We start from the raw sequence: 17,565 nt of genomic DNA on the forward strand, positions 1-17,565 counted from the left end.
CTGTTCTCTTTCCCTTCCTACCTGCATCTGCTCAGTGATGAAGCCAGTCAATACAGTTCTTAAGTATGTATCATATCTATTGCCATTAAAAAATTCTGGCCATTGGCACCTTCAGCCTGAATTACTAGAAAACAACAACAGCAACAACACCTCCTACCTGGCTTGGATCTTATTCAAGACCTTCGCTAAACTATGAGAACCAGTTCCTCTCCTGATTCACATCAGTCATTGACTCCCTGTGGCTTTCAGGATTAATTCCAGAGGCCATAGCTTATGGATTTGATCCCAGCCTACTTCTCTACCTTCATTTCTGGCCACTCCACAAACTCTTTCTTTTATTCCAAACTGCAGTGCCTCAGGGCAGTATCCCCATATGTCCTGTTGTGTGCTGGTTCTGGACCTTTGAACACACTCTTCCTTATGCCTGGCAATAATCTCCCTTCTCAGAACTGCTAGGTTCGAGACAAAGCCCAGTTCCCTTCCCTGAATCCCCAGTCTGATTTGGAATTTGTCCTCACCTCTCCTGAGCACTGATTGAAGACTTTTTTTACCTGTCTCTCCTCTCTTAAACTGGGAGCATGTTGAGGCCAGAGACTATGCCTTATTCACATGCATATCTGTTCATCTCTGTGACCAGTGAACAGCAGTAGGTGCTCATAAGTGTTTTTGAATAAGTTAAGGAATTACTATAACTGGATTGGGTACAGAGTAGTATGGGAACAGAGTCAGGGGAGTAACTAATCCCACTGGGGAGGAGGTAAGGAGCTGGGAAAAGTCACAGAAACAGCAACATCCTAAAGGATGAGAATGTGCTTAAGGGATTGAGGGAAAGCATTTAGGACAAAGCAGAATGGAGTCCATTAAAATAGTCTTAGCTGTTTGTCCTCTTGTTTTTGAGCATTTCCTGAATTTTCTAAACCCTTTCCTTCCATGGGCCTTCCATTAATCACCTTATTTGGGGTGTTTTTTTGGGTCCCTGAAAGCCATACTTGTTTATTGGTCATTCTTCACAACACCAGAGAGAACCCCAAATTCTGTCTTTTAACTTTATTTTCAAAACTGAGGCCATCAGTTGAGTGAACAGCTGGATCTGCAGTTCTTGGGGACTGTTCTGAGACTGCTCAGAGGTACTCTGCATCTTTGCACTGGGGCCAGGCAGTGAAGACATTCTCTACCTTGATGGATTAGCCATTGTTGACTGTCGGTGGGGTATTCAGGGGAAGATGGTAAGGGAAGGGTTTAGGAGGAGATGAGAGGTCTCAAAGCATCCTTGGATGCATGTCATATCAGTGCTGTCCTGCTGGCTCAAGGAGATCAAAATAAGTCATGCTGGTATTTTTCTGGTACAGTTGGGCTTTCTGTACATTCTTCAGTCACCATATTGAGGCTCTGTCTATATAGTGGCAAGCCAGGGAGGCATCAGCTGAGTTGGAAAATTCGATGTCTATAAACAACCCCTATACGTGTGTGCACATATATGCATGCATGTGCACATATATATGAACACATGCAATTTATTTGTTGCCCCCATTAAAATGTCACCTTGGATTTGTTCTGGGCTTTCCAGTGTTGCAAAGCACATGCATTCACATGCAGCTTATTTACTAGGCTGGAGCTCTGGAATGGGACTGGAGAATAAGATATCCAATGACAGGTCATCATGTGATGACCCAAAGTCACAAGGCTGGTCCTGTATCAGGACAGCCATTTAGACTGGCGGTCTCCTCTTTCCACAAACAGCACAGCACCTTGCCATCCACTGCCCTCCAGCTGCACTGCAGTTTGCCTAAGAAGCCACAGCATCCTTGTCCGTGTAGACACACTAAGACTAGGAGGTCCCTGAGAACCAAAGAGACAAAGCCCTTGAACATCATTAGCACGAAATGACCCAAAGCAAAGAAACCTTGAGACAAAGCAAAATTTGGGGTAGGAATTTATTTATCTGCAGGATTCTTAGTGCAATAATTTTTAAAGAGATAAAATAGAGCAGTTTGGTTTCTAAACCTGTTTTTGTTCTCTGGCTGTAATAACAACCTCAGTTTCTGCCAAAAACTTATGTGGCTTCTCTTCTGAGTAAACACTTGCTGGTGTGTTTTCTGCAGAACAGACCATGGGGCACCTTCACTAATTTTATTGTCTCCTTCAGAGGAAATTTGCGTGGAAGAGCTAAACAGAACAACCATCCATTCTTTCAGGCTGAAGTTCTCTTTAGCTTTTTGGAATGAAAACAAAGGTCTCTCTCTCCCTCCCCCCCCCCCCACTTTCTAGAGGCTTCTTCCTCCATATGCCATCCTGTCACACCCATTCGTGGACTTTAGCCTTCTACAGTTCTCGTCACACAGTCCCAGGTGTTTGGGAAAAAATTACATGGGGTTTAGGGGAAAACCTGGTCAAAAAAATAGCTGTCATTAGGCAGGGAACTTCTTCAAATTTTTGCTATATTTCTCCCCCCTTAGCTACCTCCACACCCATCCCCTTCCTTCTTGGAACTAAAATCTATAAATTAGCTGCTGCTTTTCTGTCATCTCTCTCACACTGTTAACTGCCTCTTATCAGCATGCTCACATTTCCAACTGCCTTCTTTCAATATTCCTTCTGGCTCCACAGCTTCCCCTTTTAGCTACTTTGCTACCCTCCTCTTGCTTGTTTTAGCCAAGCAGGTAATCTACTATCATTAATTCCTGGCAACAAAAAATATCAGATGGATGGATGGAAGAAAAGTGGATGGAGGGAAAGGTGGTTAGATGGGCAAGCCATGAAATGCCAAAGTTTAATTTGGGACACATGCCTTTACCCTCATTGATAGTATGATTATTTTTTTACATTTCTCTAGTAATTTCAGCTTATATAATGCACTTACATCTGTTATCTTTTTTAAAATTGGCTTTTTCCATAGGTTTTGGAGGAACACATGGTATTTAGTTACATGAGTAAATTCTTTAGTAGTGATTTGTGAGATTTGGGTGCACCCATCACCTGAGCAGTATACACCGAACCCAATTTGTAGTCTTTTATCCCTCACTCCCTTCCCACCCTTTCCCCTCCAAGTCCCCAAAGTCCACTGTATCCTTCTTATGCCTTTGCATCCTCATAGCTTAGCTCCCATTTATGAATGAGAGCATATGATGTTTGGTTTTCCATTCCTGAGTTGTGTCACTTAGAATCATAGTCTCCAATCACGTCCACGTTGCTGTAAATGCCATTAATTCATTCCTTTTTATGGCTGAGTAGTATTCCATCATATATATGCACACACACCACAGTTTCTTTATCCACTCATTGATTGATGGGCAGTTGGGCTGGTTTCACATTTTTCCAATTGTAAATTGTGTTGCTATAAACGTGTGTGCATATCTTTTTTGTATAATGACTTCTTTTCCTCTGGGTAGATACCCAGTAGTGGAATTGCCGGATCAAATGGTAATTCTACTTTTGTTCTTTAAGACCTGAAACTATAAACATTCTAGAAGATAACATCGGAAAAACCCTTCTAGACATTGGCTTAGGCAAAGATTATATGACCAAGAACCCAAAAGCAAATGCAACAACAACAAAGATAAATAGGTGGGATTTAATTAAACTAAAGAGCTTTTGCACAGCAAAAGTAACAGCAGAGTAAATAGACAACCCACAGAGTGGGAGAAAATCTTCACAATCTATACATCTGACAAAGGACTAATATCTAGAATCTACAAGGAACTCAAATTAGCAAGAAAAAAACAATCTCATCAAAAAGTGGGCTAAGGACATGAATAGACAGTTCTCAAAAGAAGATACACGAATGACCAACAGACATATGAAAAGATGCTCAATATCACTAATGATCAGGGAAATGCAAATCAAAACCACAATGCTCAAAATGCACAAATGATCAAAATGCACAAATGCAAATCAAGACCATAATGCTCAAAATGCACAAAGCCACCTTACTCCTGCAAGAATGACCATTATCAAAAAAAATTTAAAAAATAGATGTTGGCATGAATGCAGTGAAAAGGGAACACTTCTACACTGCTGTTGGGAATGTAAACTGGTACAACAACTATGGAATACATTTATTGTCTTGACTTTCACATATGCCTGGCACATAGAAACTAAGTTACTAAAAAGTAACTTTTCCTGTTTTCCCTCTCTCATTTAAAACCATCCTCCTTCTGCACTCCAGCCTAGGTGATGGAGCAAGACCTTGCCTTTTAAAAATAAATTAATTACTTAATTAAATTAATTAAATAAAAATAAAGCCATCCTTCTTGAAACAGTCCTGCCTAAAAATATCCCGCCCTCTAGTGATCATTTCTAAGCTTTGTTCTGGTTCTGATGGTAGCTGTTAATACCTCTCCATTGTAGCCATCTAACTGTTCATGGTTCATTGCTCACAGGTCCCCAATTATAGACCAACGATGGTGTTAAAAGTTTGATAGTTTTTTCACCATGCCTCCTGAGTCCTGCCCAGAACGTATAAAACATTGACGTGTGACTGGGGTTGCCTGGAAAACACTGATTACTAGCTAACTTCCAGACCTAATTGTTTTCACAGGAATTACAACTATTTGCCATTTGAGGCTAAGAAGCCGTGTGTCTATTTCATCAGCTCTTGGGGAGACCAGACCTTCAGGCTGCACTGGTCCAACATGCTGGAGAAAATGGCAGACTTCCTGGTAGGTGACTCTGACAGGTGATGGATTAGAGAATTGGGAAGCTAGTGGGGGAAGGGATTTTTAAAATCCACCTAGTAGAGGATGTTGACCTCAGTTTAAATACAAATAAATTGAGGATGCTGCATTTAGAGGGCATGTGGATCCTACCATGCAAATCTAGGGGAATGAGACCGCATTTTGCAAAGTCCCTGGACTTGAATCAAACTACCTGAATTCAAATCCCTGCTCTGCTTCTGGCTGTTATAGGATCTAGGTATGGGCTGTTTTTCTAATCTCCAAAGGGCAGGAGTTGACAACTTTCTCACAAAATTGATAGATCCTGGCTTCAACTAATAAAAAATCCTAAGTTCCTGGCATAGTGGACAACTGCCTACAAGATCAGGCCCTGCTTAACTCTATAGCCCCATCTTTCCTAAGTTCTTCCTTACTTTGTTCCAACTACACTGGTCTCCTTTTAATATGTTGAAAAAACCAAGTTCCTTTAAGCCTCGCAGCCACCGCCATGCCTTTTCCTCTGTTACTTTTCCCCTCTCCAGTCTTCTTATAACCCAGACAAATTCCAGGGCTCAGTTTCAAACTTCCTCAGGGAAGAGTCTAACACTTTCTACCCCCTTATCTTCTTACAAAACACCCTATTTTGTTTTGTTTTGTTTTTGAGAAGGGGTCTTGCTTTGTCACTCAGGCTGGAATGCAGTGGCACAATCACAGCTCACTGCAGCCTTGACCTTCTGGGCCCAAGTAATCCTCCTGCCTCAGCCTCCCATGTAGCTGAGACCACAGGCATGTACTACCACCCCTGGCTAATTTTTGAAATATTTTGTAGAGAGGGAGTCTCACTGTGTTGCCCAGGCTAGCCTGGAACTCCTAGGCAATCCTCCCACCTCAGCATCTCAAGTAGTTGGAACTACAGGTGCATGCATGCCACCATGCCTGACTTTTTTCTTTTTTTTGGTAGAGACAAGATCTCACTATGCTACCCAGGCTGGTCTGGAATTCCTGGGCTTAAGCAATCCTCCTGCCTCAGCCCCCAAATCGCTGGGGTGATAGGCATGAGCCATTGTGCCCGGCCAACACCCTGTTCTTTTTCTTTGGACCTCTTATCATACTTTACAATATATTTGTGTGTTTATTTTTTCAATAACTATTTGCCACTGTTTCTATAGCATTTAGCATAATACGTGGCACCTGATAGGGACTAAATAATTATTCGAGGAATTGAATGTCTACAAGTATTTTATAGTGTAAACAGTGCCAATCAATATCCAATCAATGCTAGGTTTTCCCACCTAAGCCCGAGGAGGGAGAGAAAGCTGGGACCTCTGTTTCTCTGACGTCTTGCACCTCCCCTTTATAAATTCTTCTCTCCTACTCCCGTGCTCCCACTACTCCGTCCCACATGCCTTACCAGATCATCCTTGTCTTGACCCTCCTGTTCCATTAAAACCTACGCTAAGTCAAGAACAAATTTCTCTGTCCCATTTGCTTTATAATCTTTGTCCCTCAATGTGTAAAACAAAGTATTGTCTCTGACCATGGGGATTCCAGGCAACATGGAGATAAACTCTGAAAGTGGTCAGGAGGCCTAGTCTGGAGTCACAGCACATGGAGGTCACGGACTATCTTGGTTGAGCTGGTCTTACTTCTCTTCAGACAGAACAGATCGTTTATCTCCAAGAGTCTTGACAAAGCAAATCAGAATTTTTTCCTAGAGGCCATAGTGACATTCATTTCTAATTCCTTTCTCAGTGTTGGCATCCCTGCCATGCTTGGCATATCATGGCTAACCACCATGAGAGACATGACTGAATGTTTACTAACTACCAAGCACTGTTTGAAGATATTCACACCCCCTATAGTGTTGTAGGTGGGTTCTGCTATTATTCCATTCCACAGATAAGGAAATTGGGCATAAATGGATTAATTCACTTGTAAGTGACAGAGCCTGGATTTGAACCAAGACAATCTGACTCCGGAGCCCAAATCCTTAACTATGCCACAATGTTTCCTATTCTTATAGTGAAGGTGTAAAGAGGGGAACATATGTCCCCAGGCACCAGACTTTGGGATATGGTAGAGAATATAGTTTCGTAAATTCTAGCAAAGGAGTAATAACACATATACTTCCCCTTAGGTGCCATTTTCCTCCAGGCCACTAAATAGAATTCTAGAATTTAGGCCCAAAGGAAAAGTGTGATTATTAAGTATACAAGCATAGGGCCATTGCCATATACAATCTGTCGCATTACCTGGCCCAAAACTCATGTAATCAGAAGAATGGGGAACCCTTTAATTTCAGGGATTATTCAATATGATTATATCCCTATGTAAAAAATTGACTTGAACATTACTTTTAAAGTTTTGGGTAATTATATCTAATTACTCTACATTGTTAGCTATTTCTCACGTTATTAGGTTTCCCCAGAGGGTAGATTCTAAATAAATGGTACCCATTAGGGAATGGATCTATAACAGAAACAATGAGTTTGAACAGTATGGGATAAGACTTGTATCTGGACCAATTCCACTTGTTAAAAGCTCAAAGTTAGAATGCAGTAGCATTTTCCAATTCAAGTACAAGAAAACTAGATAAATCTTCCTTCATTTCCAAAACAAAACAAATAGCTGTTATTTCTAGTACATTACAATTAGTATCTCCACTACCAATCTCATTCCCACCACCTCATCTCTCCACCCCTGTGGTTTGTTTTCAGGAAGAAAGTATAGAAGAAGTGAGGGAATTGATCAAGATTTCACAGGAGGCACCTGAACAGAAAATGAAAACAGCGCTCAGTGACTTCATCAGTCAGAGCAGGTACCGGGAGAGACAGCCGGCATAGGCAGAGCTGAGCTTCTGTGGACTCAGCTTTTAATTACCTTGACAAAGTGGTCGATTTCACATGCATTCAAATGGGTGTTTTAGAGTGCTGTATACATCTTAATTTTGTTCAGTAATTTCACTTGTGCTTGTGGACTAACTATTGCTTCTTGACACTGCAACAACTCAAACATAAATCAAAGGTGGGAAAAAGCAAAGGAAGACTTACTACAGAGACTCTGTAGGAAACAAGAAAAATGCTAGTAGTGTTAGTGCACCAGCATGGTGCTGTGCACGTGGTAGACACTCAGCAACTGTTTGACACTCAGATGGTCAGAAGAATAAGCTATTAATATATAAAATACTATTGTAGGGCTGAGGGAAAACATCTCTTCGCTGAAGGCTCACTGAAAATCAACTATTTTCAGTGAAATATACTACTCAGTGAGCCTGAAGAGTATATTTCAATATACTATTGTGGGGCTGAGGGAAAACCTTCCCTCCCCTCTCTGAAGGCTCACTGAAAATCAACTGACAAAAAGCAGATTAATAGGAGAAAAGGCATGCAAATGTATTAACGTGCACAGGGGAGAATCACAGAGTGATTACTCAATTACCCAGTGCAGTACAGAAGCTTATATATATCCTTCTTCAGAGGGGACGGGGGAGATGGAGAATGTAGACAGTTCTTTTGAGGGACAGTAAATCACTAGGAAGAATGAATGGACCAGGGAGATGGGAGGCCGACCTTAGGGGAAGGTGAGGGATGAAGCTGCACAGGAACACAGGTTGTCTTATTTTTTTATACAAAGTCCCTCAGGTAATCTCTTGGAGCTGTCCTTAGAAGAATAGATGATAAGTCTTTCTGGGCAGATGATGATTCCAGTCTCTTCTCTGTTGGTTGGTCTTTCCTGGTTATTTGATGAGATCTCTAGGGAGGGAGTCTTAAGACAATCACATTTAAGCTTTCTTAGTCTGATAGGAAAATTTAAAGAGTCTCTATTGGTGCTTTGGAAAAGAGGGTCGGAGAGACAGGGAGACATGGAAAAGGTCAGAGAGAAACCCTGGTTCTGAGGCTTATTTCTGAGGCCTTGCAATTTTCAAAGCACTCAGCCTGGTGAAACACCATATTTTGGGGAATTGTTTTCTGTGTCCCAACACTATTTAATGAAATTTTTATACAACATATTGAGTATCAATTAGTAACCCTTATTCTAGAGGGAAGACACTATAATAAAAGACAAAAAATAGGGTACATAGTTATCTTTTACTAAGAAACAAATTTCCCCAAAACACAGTGGCTTAACACCATAGTTATTATCTCACTGTTTCTGTGGGTCAGGGGTCCAGGTGTGGCTCAGTTGGGTCCTTTGGGTCAGAGTCTCTCCCTGGCTCATATCAAGGTTCCAATGGGATGGATTCACATCCACGATCACTCACGTGGTTATTTGCAGAATTTAGTTTTTCATGGGCCATTGGGCTGAGGACTTCAATTTCTCACTAGCTGTTGGTTGGAGGCCACCCTCAATGCCTTGCCATGTGAGCCTCTCTAAGCTGCCTCTCATGACAGAGCAGCTGGCTTCATTAGAGCCAGCAAGCACAAAGAGTCAGAACATCCCAGCAAGACAGAAGTCAGAGTCTCCCATGCCTAGTCTTGGAAGTGACAGCCCATCACTCTTGACTATTCTGTTGGAAGCAAGTCACTAGGCCCAGCCCACCTTCAAAGGGAGGGGATTACACAGTGGCATGAATTGCAGGTGGTAGGACTCACTGGAGCCATCTTAGAGGCTGCTGACCCTTTAAGGAAACAACTTGGACTAACCCTTAAAATTAAGTAGGTTAAGATTTGAGCAAATATGAGAACTTGTCATAATGGAACTAATGGAAAAGGAGTGGAAATTCATCTGATGAAAGGCAGGGAGTAGCTAAATTCTGGTGTTCAGCTTTTTAAGTTCTACCTCCCCAGTCTCTCAACTACTCAACAATTTTTACTTCACAAAAAAAGGAAAGAAAAGAAATAGTTTTTGTTTCTTGTTTTTCATTATAAAAGATATATATATATATGTATGTATATACATATATATATATATGCTACTCCTGCTGTGAGCTGTTTAGTGCCACCTGCAATTCCCTTTAAGCATTTTAAAAAGCTTCACAATCCATACTTTTAGAAACTGTTTATGAGCAGATTAATAGCTCAATAACTTCTCTATGTTAGGGGATTACTTGGGATGATAGTTAATCATTCCCCCTTTTTCAAGTTTACAACCAACTGAAAAAAATATTAGGATAAGACAGCGATAAAAGTGTTAGTTTTATATTTGGAAAAGTTAGGTTTGAGAAAGCACGTTGGACCCGAGGTCAAGGCAAGCTTCCTGTTCCCCCGAACTGTTCATGGCCAAGCAGCTCAACAGGGCTTCTCCCTCCATCTCGCCCTTGCCCCTCACAGGGAAAGGGCACTTGCCAAGTGACACGTGAAGGTAAGGGAGGGTGTCCATAGCCAGCAGACAGGCTGGGTCTGAAAGATGAAGAATGAACAGAAACATGTGCCGTGGTCATTTACCCCAATGTTAACGAGGAAACAAATTATTTCTCCCTGTGGGGAAAGGAAAGGGATCAGAAGTGATTATGTCTACCTGCACTGATCCATTCTGGAGAGTGAAATGGAATTCCTTCTGCCACAAGAAAAGGCAGGAATTGGGGCAACAAGATTCCCTCCTCAAAATATAATCCTTTTTATTCTTTTTAAAAAATTCAAAGAAAATGTAATGTTACTAGTGTGTCCAAGGAGGATTTCTGGTGAGGCTTCCAACTGCCAGTGGGTAGAGCCTGGTGTGGGACCTTGGGCTGGGTGGTGTGGCATCTTAGACTTTCCTTTTTGTTTCCTTTATAATTGATTTTTTTCATCAGAAGTGCTCATCACTGAAATGATCGTGCTCATCATTTTAAAAAAATAAATATATCAAGTAGGAAAGTTCTTCTGAATTCTCTCTCCAATCCTACTCTCCAGTGAGAAGAGTTTAATTTGTCCTCCTGGACTTTTTTCTGTGCATTTGGAAACATACACCCTCATGTACACACTGATAAAATACCGTATTTCTTCACAAATGATATCACACATTTGCTCAGCAGGTTGCCTTTTCATTCAGCAAAATATCACAGGCATCTTTCTACAGGCACACATAATAGATATCCTGAATATTCAATTGCATGTGTGTGCCATGATATATTTAACTAGTCCCTAATGACATTTAAGTTGTTCCCACTTATTTTGCTACTACGAACAGTGCTACAATACATATGATTGTGTAAACATAATCTTGTCAAATTGTTCAATTATTTTTGAAGGGTAAGAATTCTAGTGTAATTTAGTTTAATTTTGAATCAAATTTAAATTTTGATAGGTGCTATCAAATAGCCTCTAAAACACTGTAAGAATTTACACCCACCTTCAATAGAGTAGAAGAGTGACTATCTCCCAACATCTTCACCAACCTTGAATATTATTCATTTTTTATAGGTAAAATGGTACTAATTTTAATTTGTATTTAAATTATCACTAGTGGGGGAAATAAGATATTTCCCCAAGTGTTTAGTCCATTTACATTTTTCTTCTTGAATTGCATTCACAATCTTTACTATTTTCCTATTTAACACATTTTTAACTTCATCTCCAAAAAATGTTACTACTCAAGTCTTTCCTTTTTTTTTATTTTATTTTTATTTTTATTTATTATTATTATACTTTAGGTATATCTCCCAATGCTATCCCTCCCCTCTCCCCCCACCCCACAACAGTCCCCAGAGTGTGATGTTCCCCTTCCTGTGTCCATGTGTTCTCATTGTTCAATTCCCACCTATGAGTGAGAATATGCGGTGTTTGGTTTTTTGTTCTTGCGATAGTTTACTGAGAATGATGATTTCCAATTTCATCCATGTCCCTACAAAGGACATGAACTCATCATTTTTTATGGCTGCATAGTATTCCATGGTGTATATGTGCCACATTTTTTTAATCCAGTCTATCATTGTTGGACATTTGGGTTGGTTCCAAGTCTTTGCTATTGTGAATAATGCCGCAACATGAACAGACACTTCTCAAAAGAAGACATTTATGCAGCCAAAAAACACATGAAAAAATGCTCACCATCACTGGCCGTCAGAGAAATGCAAATCAAAACCACAATGAGATACCATCTCACACCAGTTAGAATGGCAATCATTAAAAAATCAGGAAACAACAGGTGCTGGAGAGGATGTGGAGAAATAGGAACACTTTTACACTGTTGGTGGGACTGTAAACTAGTTCAACCATTGTGGAAGTCAGTGTGGCGATTCCTCAGGGATCTAGAACTAGAAATACCATTTGACCCAGCCATCCCATTACTGGGTGTATACCCAAAGGACTGTAAATCATGCTGCTATAAAGTCTTTCCTATTGTTTTTAAACGGTGGGGACACATCTAAGTATTTAATCTAAAATATTTGTTTTACATACAACTTTTCAGCAAACTTTTGGTGTGTGTTAAATTTATAAGATGAAGGAAAACAGTATTTTGTGGGTTTTGTTATGAATTTTTATAGCAATCACAATGGATTGTACTGAAAGAAAGTGGAAAAAAATATCTGTTCCCCAAAACTAATGTTGGATCCGGGCATCATTTCCAGTTCTCATTTTGTCTCTTGGAAAAGTTAATACTTTTTAAAAGCTTAATCCTAAATTAAAAATATTGGTTTTATGGCATCAAAAGCTTTTCAGTGTATTGCAGAAACAATATTCGCAAACCTCTGGAATTATATACACGGATTTTCACTAAGTAGGTTTCAAAATTGTTATTCTTTTCTTATAGTGCCTTTATCTCTGAAGCAGAAAAAAAGCCCAAGATGTTGAACCAAACCACTTTAGATAAGAAGCGACTTACGCTGTGTTGGCAGGAGCTGGTATGTGAAAATCTATTTATACTTTGTGGACAGAGTTAAAAATAAACCTCACGGATGAGGCATAGGTCACAGACCAAATGAGGATAAGGTTTAAAGGTCATACATTTTTGGGTTGCAGAGATAAGAGTGAAAAGGGAATATTTGTTAAGTTGGAAAGAAATGAACATTTATTGAAGGTTTATAAGGATGAGCTAGAAGCCCACTGGTCCTACTTCCTACTCTGATGGAGAATGGGTGACCTCTTGCTCATTTCCTTGACCTTCATATTTTGTTAAAGGCGGTAGACTTGCTTGGCCCTCTGACTCACAAGTCAAGAGATCAAAAGAAATATCTATGCTCCTTGACTTCAGGTTCCTCCTATTGAGAATTGTGTTAAAATTTATAAGCGCTTCTTGAGAGCAGGTCAGTAGTTGTTACCCCTCTGTGTCCTGGGAATCTGCATGTGCTAGGTGCCTAATAGTTGCCCAGTTCTTCTTCAGTGACTGGTGACTAGAATTGCCAGACCAAGTCAGGCCCTGGATTATCTCAATTGGAAATGTCAGTTCCAGCAAGGGCACCAAGGGACATTTCATGTGAGGCCAGGATAATTCTGCAAAGAAAAATTACTCAGTGCTTGACTTCTCAGGGACATTTTAAAGTATGAGTGGGGCTCAGACAGATTAAATGATTTTTTCTAAAGATCACAGCTAGTTAACTGTAATGCAAAAACTAAAACCCAGGTCTCCTAACTCCTCATCCATCCTTCTTCCCAGAATGCTTCTTTTCTGTCCTCTGGAACATTTCAGAGAGGCTAGATTCCCACCATCAATAAGACCTTCTTCCTATGCTGGCTTTTCTCAGCACCTCTGGCTGAAGTGCTGTCTCTGCAGCTTCCCTCTACTCCACGTTTTCTGCAGAGTTCTGTCTTCACATTGTCTGACAGCCCTTGGCCTGATTATTTCAATATCTTTTTTTAGTGGCCTAGGTCTCCCTCCTCATCTCTAGACCTGCATTTCCAGCCTCCTAGTGGGCATCTCCATGCTTATCTCTATCACTCCAAACTCTGTGTATCCTACTGAGCCTATCACCTTATCTCAACTTGTTCCACATCCTGCATTGGCACCGCCAGCTAGACTTACTGCTCAAACAAGAAGGCTAAGCTTCAACATTGGCTCTTTATCTCTCACCTTAAGTAGCCATTTGAATACTAGGTCCTGCAGATTCTGCCTCTTAAAGACTCTGGAACGAACTCCACTTCTTCATCTTCAGAGTCACTGTCTAAACTGAGTTTCTTAGCACCTCTGTTCTAGAGTATGGCAAAAATCTTCCTCTAATCCATCTTCTGTATTACAACCAGCATGGTCTTTCTAAAACACAAGCCTGATTAGATCGTTATTGTTTAAAAAAATCACTGGGTTATCTCAATCATTCATAGGATAAAATCTAAATCCCTTTTGCATGATACATTGGGCTATTTACTATCTGGTCCCAACCTAGCATCCTAACCTTATCCATCTTTAGTTCGTTCCCATGTAGCTATGCTCTGACAATTTTGAATCCTTGATGATTATGTATATTCACATGTAACTGTTCCCTCTGTCTTCTTACTCTCTGACAAATTCTATTCACATTTTAAAATTCAGCTCAAATGTCATATTCTCCAGGTAACTAGCTTTGCCCCTGTCTAGTACCACAATGCTTCATACATTTTAATTATGTGCATGTATTGTTTTCACCTCGCCAAACTGTCAATGTCTCAGGGAAATAAAGCATTATTTCTTCTCCCTGTCCCAGACCTGGGCTCCAAGCATAATGCCTGGTGTATAACATTAGCAGAGGCTTCCTATGTGCCACACACTCCTCTAGATGCTGGGAACAAAGCTAGAAGAACTTGGTGCTTGTCCTTGAGGAATTTCTAGATTGAGTAGTTCATTCATTCCATAAACATTTATTTAACACCTTTGTGCCAGGAGCTGTTAGACACTGAGCATACAAAAAGGACAAGACAGAGAGGTCCTTGTCCTACTGAAGTTTACACATTAATGATTAAGACAGAACATAGACAGGTAAACAGAAAATACATAAAGATTATTACAGATTGTGATTCAAAAGGAAATTCTAAGAAGCCACAGGGATCAGGAAAACATGGGGGAATGTAATACAGTGGTGACATTTAGGTTGAGGCCTGAAAGATGAGAAGAAACCAGCCATGTAGAGTCTAGGAAGAACATTTGAGCAAGAGGAAACACCAAGCATACCAGCTAATATGGTTTGGCTGTGTCCCCACCCAAATCTCATCTTGAACTCTCACGTGTTGTGGGAGGGATCTGCTGGGAGGTAATTGAATCGTGGGGACAGGTCTTCCCATGCTGTTTTCATGATAGTGAAAAAGTCTCATGAGATCTGATGGTTTATAAAGGGTAGTTTCCCTGCACAAGCTCTTTTCATTTGCCTGCTGCCATCCATGTAAGATGTGACTTGCTCCTCCTTGCCTTCCCCATGATTCTCCCCATGAGTCCTCCCCAGCCATGTAGAACTGTGAGTTCTCCATTAAACCTCTTTCCTTTATAAATTACCCAGTCTTGGATATGTCTTTATTAGCAGCATGAGAACAGACTAATACACCAGCTTTAGGATGGACAAAGTGTGTCATGTTCTAGGGCTTCTGAGGACCAGTGTGCCTAAGGCAGTGAGCGAGGAAGGAGTATTATAAGATGAAGCAGATAGTGGCATGGCCAACTCACGCAGGGCCTTAGTCACTGTAAATATTTTTTTTTCCTAAGCATAAATGTGAGCTGAACAAATGAATCAAACACTTTTCGGTTTTCCAACCACTTGTACTGAGCTTTCTGGCAGCATTTCTCATGCAATGTCTTCTTGGTCTGAAAGCAGCCACCATACCTCTGGGAAGAGGTGGTGAGTGCAGTGGTTAAGCAAGTAGACTCTGGATGCAGCTGGGGGTCAGCTCTGGCTCTGCCATTCAGTAGCTGCATTACTGCTTCCTCAGCTGTAAAATGGGAAAAATAGAACCTACCTCATAAGGCTGTTATGAGGAATAACAAAGGATTAATACAGTGGTTAGAATGTTGCCTGGCACAGAAGAACAGCTCAGTACACCTTAAGCTGCTATTATCATAGTAGTTGTTGTTAAATATCAGAAAGCCTGTGTATTAGTCTGTTCTCACACTGCTAATAAAGACATACCCAAGACTGGGTAATTATAAAGGAAAGAGGTTTAATTGATGCACAGTTCCACATGACTAGGAGGCCATGGTGGCCTCCAGTCATGGTGGAAGGCAAGGAGGAGCAAGTCACATCTTACATGGTGGCAGGCAAGAGAAGTGCCAAGCAAAAGGGGGAAAAGCTTCTTATAAAACCATCAGATCTCATGAGAACCTTACTCACTATCACAAGAACAGCATGAGGGTAAACGCCTCCATGATTAAATTACCTCCCACTGGGTCCCTCCCATGATATGTGGGGATTATGGGAATTACAGTTTAAGATGAAATTTGGGTGGGACACAGCCAAACCATGTCAGCTTGGATTCAGGTGCTGGTTAATAAGCCATGTGACCTTGATAAACCTATGGCCTTTCTGGGCTTCAGCTTCTCATCTGTCAAGCAGAGGTGAGATGATATTACTGCCTCCATAATCCTGTGAAATTTCCACCAAGGAGGCAGCGTGCACGGTGGCAGACCCTGGAACAGTCCACGTGAGTGACTCAGCATGGAGCTCACCAGGACCTTCAAGTGTCTTCAGCAACAGGACGCTGCTTGTTGTCCAGATCTCTTGAAAGACCCACACTGACTCTTGTCTTATTTTAGGAAGCAATGTGCAAGGAGGCCAAGGGGATCATTCAGCAGCAGAAGAAAAAGTTATCTGTTGATGAAATGATTCATGAAGCCCAAAACTTTGTGGAAAAAATCCGCTTTCTTGTTGATGAGGTAACTGACTCTAAAGGCAAACCTCATTTGGAAGGTTAGACTGAATGTCTTCCAGGGAGGTTTGAATGGTTGGTACGGGTGAAATATGAATCAATGTTTTTCTCCCCAGCCCTAGTGGGCTATGCAGGCACTCCTAGTTTAGAGAAGAGATTTTTAAATTAAACCAAACAAGTACAGCTTTATTGATTTTTTTTTTTTTTTCACAAAGCCTGAACATTCAGCAAAATAAAAGGCACATTCGCTAATGGGCTCAAGTGAAGTCAACATAAGCACAGGAACTTTGATAGGTTTTCAACTATAAAAGGATTTAAATTCGTGCCCAGTAAAGGGCACGGCAGCTTCTGATTTTAAAGTTAGTTGTAAACAGTTTCTTCTGGTGACTTCTAGAATGACCTGTTTAAAAACAGCCCTCATATTTGCATCTGTCAGATACTGACACTCGTTCTTGAAGCCTGCAAATGTGTAGAAACTTCTAAAACAGGGTTTTATGTGGGAAGATTTCAGGGAGAGAGATTTACTGCTTCTGTTTTTCTTGAAAGTTGTAGTTCTTGTTGCAAATCAGTCATTCCCTGGAGGCATATTACTAGGTGAGACAGGCAGTCAGTAGACATAGGAATCTGAATAAGCACTCAGAAGAGAGAAGGGATGTCCTCTTTGGGGATTAGTTATACCTGATCACTAGGGATTGGAAAGACAGAGCGTCTGCTTCCAGTCCAGGAATGTCAAACCCTTGTTTATAACAATATACTTCCTTTTTGTTTTGAGAGTTTTGTTTGTTCAGAAATGTGCATTTCAAACATCCATAACATAATGGGCCACTTGACATGGACTTCTACTCTTCCTATCTTGATTAATTCAACTTTAAAGTCCAATTTCCTGTGCAATTTAGCTGAGTTCCTGCTGAATAACCACTTAAAATGGAACTAAAATATTTTGCAATCATATCATAGGTACACAGTTCCTTGTAGAAATACTTGCCTAAGAGCAAGTGTAAGCAAGTGTAAGTCGTTCAAAGACATTCATAGATTTTTGTTTTTGTTGTTTCATTTGACTATTCTGGAAATGTTATTTGACTCTGAGTAGTGCTTAAAACTAAATCATTATTACAAGATTGGAAACAAAATCCATGGGAAGTTGTGCAAAAGTGTTTGTCCTGCAGATGAGAAAAGTAGGCTACCAAAGATGCCAAATCACAGGTCCAACTTGCATGTTCTCATATGAGCAA

At 40.6% G+C, this 17,565-nt stretch overlaps 2 protein-coding genes across 2 annotated transcripts in view; one reads left to right on the plus strand and one right to left on the minus strand.

Annotated features, from left to right (window-relative positions):
• The window catches only part of FER1L6 (fer-1 like family member 6), a 207,983-nt gene that overhangs the window by 91,758 nt on the left and 98,660 nt on the right, over positions 1-17,565 (plus strand). The window contains exons 15-18 of the mRNA XM_063669062.1: positions 4,538-4,658; positions 7,370-7,470; positions 12,324-12,414; positions 16,221-16,340. Of these exons, the coding sequence (XP_063525132.1) occupies positions 4,538-4,658; positions 7,370-7,470; positions 12,324-12,414; positions 16,221-16,340 (433 nt within the window). The remainder of the gene's footprint in view (positions 1-4,537; positions 4,659-7,369; positions 7,471-12,323; positions 12,415-16,220; positions 16,341-17,565) is intronic.
• LOC129042414 (putative uncharacterized protein FER1L6-AS1) lies at positions 7,575-9,971 on the minus strand. The gene is given in 4 exon segments (XM_054498391.2): positions 7,575-7,649; positions 8,222-8,275; positions 8,277-8,417; positions 9,822-9,971. Coding segments are annotated over 4 exon segments (420 nt in total).

Source organism: Pongo pygmaeus, chromosome 7, assembly GCF_028885625.2.
Source record: "Pongo pygmaeus isolate AG05252 chromosome 7, NHGRI_mPonPyg2-v2.0_pri, whole genome shotgun sequence".
Classification (NCBI taxonomy): domain Eukaryota; kingdom Metazoa; phylum Chordata; class Mammalia; order Primates; family Hominidae; genus Pongo; species Pongo pygmaeus.